Consider the following 6,264-nt stretch of genomic DNA (forward strand, 5'->3'; position numbering starts at 1 on the left):
AGCGGATTACGCTCGATACCGTCGCTCAATCCGACTCGATTCAACTCGTTCCTGATTGAACTCGGATTTGGTCATTCATGTGGCAGTCGTCACCTTCCCTGTCTCTTCCCTCCCCCCGCGCGGATTCCTCTACAGGCCTCTCCGTACCACGACACTGCCGCAAGTGACCAACAGCTACCCACCAACAGCCGGTCCACACGCTACAGCTGGAAAATTCCGTCACGTTGGCTTCCATCTTCCTTTCTTCTCCTCCTCGGCCCGATCTTGAGCAGTGAGCAAATCAAACACGCATTGCACGGATCAAGCAGCTGGCTTTTGTTCACCCTGTCGGCCGGGTTGCATCAACTTTACAATGCAAGCTGGCCTCGCCATACCCCTCCCCACCTTCCTCCCCACTCACCTTATTAAACTCAGCGCACAAGCAGCAGCAGCAGCAGCAGTCCGCGTTCCGAAGCCCCACCATTGCTATCTCCTGCCCATTGCCAACCCATAGATCTGTGGCAACCTCCCATCCTATATAAACGCACCATTCAACCTCACTCCTCACCACATCCTACTACTGCTACTATCACTGTGTTAATTCGGGCATTGGTTCAGCTACTTTTGCTCCACTGCCGCTGTTGGTATCATGGTGATACGGTTCTTCCTGATAGCTTGCTCCTTGGCGGCCATCGCCACGGCAGGCAACTTCTACCGGGACTTCGACATCACCTGGGGTGACGGCCGCGCGAAGATCCTCGAGGGCGGCCAGCTCCTCACCCTTACCCTCGACAAGACCACCGGTTCGGGATTCCAGTCCAGGAACGAGTACCTCTTTGGCAAGATCGACATGCAGATCAAGCTCGTGCCCGGTAACTCCGCCGGCACCGTCACGGCTTACTATGTGCGCCTTCGTTGTCCTTTCCTCATTGTGAATCGTTGGATACTCTGAAGCCCTGGGTTGGAGGTGGAGAACTGATGCGTTGTGTTGCTTGCTGTGTGCAGTTGTCCTCGCAAGGGCCGACGCACGACGAGATCGACTTCGAGTTCCTGGGCAACCTCAGCGGCGATCCGTACACTCTCCACACCAACGTGTTCACCCAGGGAAAGGGGAACAGGGAGATGCAGTTCAAGCTCTGGTTCGATCCCACCAAGGATTTCCACACCTACTCCATCCTCTGGAACCCAAGACATGTCATGTGCGTATTCCACTCGATATGCTGCCTACTCTCATTCCATTACAGTTATGCTCACCATGAATCTGCATCAACCTTTCAGCTTCATGGTGGACGGCACGCCAATCCGAGACTTCAAGAACCTGGAGTCGAGGGGCATCGCGTTCCCCAAGAACCAGCCCATGAGGATCTACTCCAGCCTCTGGAATGCCGACGACTGGGCGACCAGAGGCGGGCTGGTGAAGACCGACTGGTCCAAGGCGCCGTTCACGGCGTCGTACAGAGACTTCAGGGCTGACGCTTGCGTTCCATCTTCTGCCGCCTCCAGGTGTGCTTCCAACGCGGCTCCCGGCAACAGCGGGTGGTGGAACCAGGAGCTGGACTTGACAGGCCAACAGAGGATGAAGTGGGTGCAGAGGAACTACATGGTCTACAACTACTGTAGTGACCTCAAGAGGTTCCCTCAGGGCCTGCCGCCAGAGTGCTCCATCGCCTGAGAGAGACAGAGAGAGAGAGAGAGAGAGCAAGCACTGTTATTCTTTGATTGATTTTAATCTTCTTATGTAGGCTGCTGATAAATATTCCATATTCTCTCTCTCTTTATCTCTGTCTCTCATGGTTAAACAACTTAAGAGGGCCAAAAAGCTACCGTAATGCTATAGAAGAATAATCGAAAACTTTACAAGGCCATCAAGATCAAATTTGGAGGAGCCCAATGACCCGACTAGTCCGAATGGGTTGAACGGAGGAGGTGGTCCGAGCCTGACTGACTACACCGAAATCCGAAATCAATCCTTAGCAAAGGGGAACAAGGGCCCAAATATTACATGAACAGCTGGATGGCATGTAATGACCGGCTTTTTTCTTGTTTTTGTGATGTTGCAGATGGTGTGTATGTAGATAGATATGTATCACCCACCTCTACATGTATATTCTGGATGTCCAGGTTAATCATAAACGGGAGGGGGACAACGGGACTCATTTCTTCACATATTGGACTGTCAGTATCGTGAATTCTCTCTTCTTTCTTTTGCTTTCTTGCACCAACATGCATTCTCTTTTGATCTTCTGCTATCAGACGACGACTGGTTGTAACCCGGTCTACGAGGGGTTGTTCATCGAGATCAGTACTATGCTGACCCCCGACATGATCTACACACTACTAAACTGGTAGGGAGCACTTGCTCTTCTTTTCCTTGCTTGATGAAAACTAGTACTAAACTCATGTAGTGAAGTCCAATCGAAATCTAGAACAGAAATAACACCGAGAAAGATTCATCATCTACACTCTTCCCTTTTTATGTTTTCAGGATGGGTTGGTTCACTTTTTGTCGAACGATAGGGAAGCTGTGTGGCCGAAGGAAGTCTTCAATGACATGGCAGCCTCCTCGCCCCTTGGTTGTAAATTCATGCCATTTCTCGTGACGGATGGACACTGTAATATAACATAAAAAAGGTGACGGATTGATTACAAGGCAATTAATGACGTTTACTCGGATCTTCATACGTTATCTTACGGTGGGCCCCAAGTTTGGAGGAGAAATTAATTTAACCCCAAAATGATCATCTTGATCTTGTGGTGTAAGAATTTTTGTCCATGTGACTCGAGATAAGGCTCATTCATGGGAGCTGCATACCATGTAATAAATACCATGCAATGGAAATATGTTTATATGTATACTATACAATACTGATTGCACTGTTTTGAAGATGAGGACACTAATCAATTACATGGGGGTAACAACCTAATAGAATTTATAATTTTACTCAACAAACCAAAATGACTTTATAATTTGACTTAGAATTTTAAGTTGAACACCATGTGAGATTTGAAATACATGATGATTCGAGTTTAAGATAGGTTGGACCATTTGAGAACATAGATATCTATGTTCAAGAAATTTGTTCAAGATTCTACTAGTGCAATTGAACTAGCATAATTGGAATTTGATTATCATCAACTACATTCTGACTTAGGGATGTAAATTAAACTTTTTGTTAAGAGAAAAAAAAAATATAATAACTATTTTTTACCTAATTGCAAATAATTATTGAAGAGAATAATTTTTATATAGTTTTCTCCCACCCCCTCATGCAACTGACTTGATCCTCTCTATTAAAAAAACAAAAAAAAAATTAAGAAGAAGAGAAAAGAAATAGAGGGAAATTTTTTTATATATGTTTCTATTTTTTGGAAGACATCATTAAGATATTCATGAAATTATGATTGGAATCATGATTTAGTGATGTTAGGAGTTTTCTGTTAATTTAGGAGTTATGATAATAAGGAACTAGATTTAGAACAATAATATTAGGCCATCGTTTCAGTTAATTAGGTCTAATTCGATTCAAGCCTTATCTAATCTGATTAGGTATTACTCTTTAAACTAAGTATTACTCTTAAGATGCATGTTAAAAGACAACTTAATCAAATACATATATGATGAAGTCAAACATAAGTACGGATGCTAAACATCATATTAACTTGTTTGTTTCTATACTAATTAATCATTTCAAATGAAAACCCCATGACATCTTGATAATAATCAACAATAGATTATTGGTTATGTTACAATCAACATAGACACTGAGTTCTGTCTTAGCTACAATGGGAATTCATTTTCCAAGTATTTATGTTGTACAAATTGAAAAATCACGTTTCGTTCCTCTCTCTCTCTCTCTCTCTCTCTCTAACCGATGTTATTTTAGATGTTCAGATGGTTGAGATTGCTTGACTTGGAAGGCGGCAGAAGAGAGATAAACTTTCTGCATCAATTGTTGCCTGACAAGCTATTTCTTCCTTCCATATTGTTCATGTAAACATAAATCAGTGCTCATCTTTCTGCATGCCATATAGAAAATTTTATATAAACTGGAGTAGCACAGTCAGACCTTCCTTCCATAAGGCTTGTATCCGAAAAATAGTTTAAACTTGAAAACGAGTGATGAGAATAAAAAAAATGAAAGAAATGACACAGAAAAATAGCACACCGAATTTATAATGATTCGATCATCGTGACCTACATCCACTCCTGATTTATCTTTCGTTGAGGTCATCGGTGTTTACTAAAGGTATTCTTTCAATAGGCGTAGACTAACTACTCTTTTATAATTTTTTTCTCATTTTCATAGGTTTAGGAGATATCTTTACAACCACTCAACCCTCCCTTAAACAAAAATTACACTTTTAGAGAATAGAAAAACTCTCAAGATTATAATAGTATTTTTCTCTATTTATATTCTCAGTTTATATGTTAATCATGCAAGAATGAGTAGGGTTTTTATAGGCCCTAAATGACTTCAAAATTTGAGCCAAAAATTTAAATTCTCGGGATTTCGATATATTGACGGCACCACCGCTAGTACTTTTTGACATTAGGCGATACCACCATCTAGTCTGGCGGTACTACCGCTTGACATACTAATACTGGGCAATACCATTGCTTGACACAGTTTGGAAAACTATGTCAGGGTAATACCATCGCTTAGTCTGGGTGGTACTACCGCTAAACTCTACTACAGGACATTGAATGGGCCAAATAACAGATCCTGCTATAGGACATTGAATGAGCCAAATAATAGGCAATACCATCGCCTGATTGTGTTTGGGCGGTACCACCACCTAACACAGTTTGGGAGACTATGTTAGGGCGGTACCATCGCCAGACCCTACTACAGGACATTAAATAGACCAAATAATAGGACCAATTTAGCCCTAATTCAGGTCCAATTGGCCTCTAATTAAGTTGACATTGTTTCACTCAATTAGATCTAAACTAACTTGATCTAGATAAATTATTTCAAAGCACGAATCATATGTTGTTTGGTATGTCATTGGTTTTTTCGATGCTTCGTTCGATCCTTCGGCACATCGTCCTCTTTTTTGGCATATTGCCCAATCGGCATATTGACTCCCGCAACTTCCGATCTCCTTGGTGCAATGTCCGATCCTTCGGCCCGATTCCCGAACTCACGGCACAAAGTCCTTCTACCGGCATGTCGATCGATCCTCTAACCTGATATCCAATCTCCTAATATGTTCAACTCCGAACCAACATTCGATTCCTCTTGCTTCAATCAATTTTCCTCTCCTTGATCAAAGCTAGTCTTGTATTACTAAAAATATAGATTAGATCACAAACTCATCAATTAATTTCATCGTCAAAATCTAATATTCAACACATCTAAAACTTTACATTTGAATCTATATAAGAATGTATCTATTTCATTCAGTAAGTTAATCTAGGGATAATTGAACTAGTTAATAAGACAAAAGCTTAGGGTTAATTGAACTAATCATATTGATAATATCAAAATTGATCATCAATTTGATTTAGGATTATTAATTTGATGTAATTCTTAGAGACTAAATATACGAGGTATAATTTTAGTAATCTTACGAATAGGAATAGATAGAAGAACATAGTTAAATTGGATAGGCAAGAAGTTTCTTTGACTAAAAAATTTAAACCTTAGAATAATTATTTAATAAGATAAAAAGATCGATAAATATATTATTCATAGAGTAAAATTAGGATGGTAAAAATGATGATGAGTGTTTGGATCTTGTGTGACCATTGGATATCTTTGAAATAAAAAAAATATTTTATATGATAGTTGTGAGACCGATAATATTTTATGGATCTAACTATTGGTCAAAATAATATATAAAAAAAGATTTATATTACCTAGATTAGAATATTGAGATGGATGTATAGAGTTATTTGAAAAGGTAGGAAAAGAAATGTTTTTATCTATGAATAATTATGTATCATTTCGATAGATGACAAGATAAGAACAAATTATTCAAGATGACATGATCACGTGCTTACAAGACATCGGGATGCAATAACCAGAAAAAAAAAAAAGAAGTTAGTTGTACAATGATAGATAAAGGAAGATTAAGATAACAAAGTGTTCTAATATTTAAGTATGAGGATAGGTAATAAAGTGTTCTTTATTTAAACATTATTAGCTTAATTTTTACTTTATCATCATCTTTTTTTTCTTTCATAAGACATAGAAGATTAGAATAACAAAGTTATGTGGGTGTGAAGTGAGTTTATCTAGTAATATAGTGATAACACATATAAATTAATTCGACTAAGTA

At 39.8% G+C, this 6,264-nt stretch overlaps 1 protein-coding gene across 1 annotated transcript; it reads left to right on the plus strand.

Moving 5' to 3' along the window:
- The first annotated feature begins 435 nt into the window (after window positions 1-435).
- LOC135642446 (probable xyloglucan endotransglucosylase/hydrolase protein 23) lies at window positions 436-2,143 on the plus strand. Its single transcript, XM_065158602.1, has 3 exons — window positions 436-883; window positions 985-1,178; window positions 1,258-2,143. Exons 1-3 carry the CDS (start codon window positions 629-631, stop codon window positions 1,649-1,651), a joined length of 843 nt encoding a protein of 280 aa, XP_065014674.1. The 5' UTR covers window positions 436-628; the 3' UTR covers window positions 1,652-2,143.
- The last annotated feature ends 4,121 nt before the right edge of the window (window positions 2,144-6,264 follow it).

The sequence above is a fragment of the Musa acuminata genome, chromosome BXJ3-7, assembly GCF_036884655.1.
Source record: "Musa acuminata AAA Group cultivar baxijiao chromosome BXJ3-7, Cavendish_Baxijiao_AAA, whole genome shotgun sequence".
Lineage (NCBI taxonomy): Eukaryota > Viridiplantae > Streptophyta > Magnoliopsida > Zingiberales > Musaceae > Musa > Musa acuminata.

What these genes read in the sequence shown, in the direction of transcription:
- LOC135642446 (XM_065158602.1), top strand. Translation starts at nt 629, where the DNA reads ATGGTGATACGGTTCTTCCTGATAGCTTGCTCCTTGGCGGCCATCGCC. An exon ending in GCACCGTCACGGCTTACTAT is followed by an intron (nt 884 to 984) that starts GTGCGCCTTCGT and finishes TGCTGTGTGCAG; the next exon opens with TTGTCCTCGCAAGGGCCGAC. An exon ending in TGGAACCCAAGACATGTCAT is followed by an intron (nt 1,179 to 1,257) that starts GTGCGTATTCCA and finishes TCAACCTTTCAG; the next exon opens with CTTCATGGTGGACGGCACGC.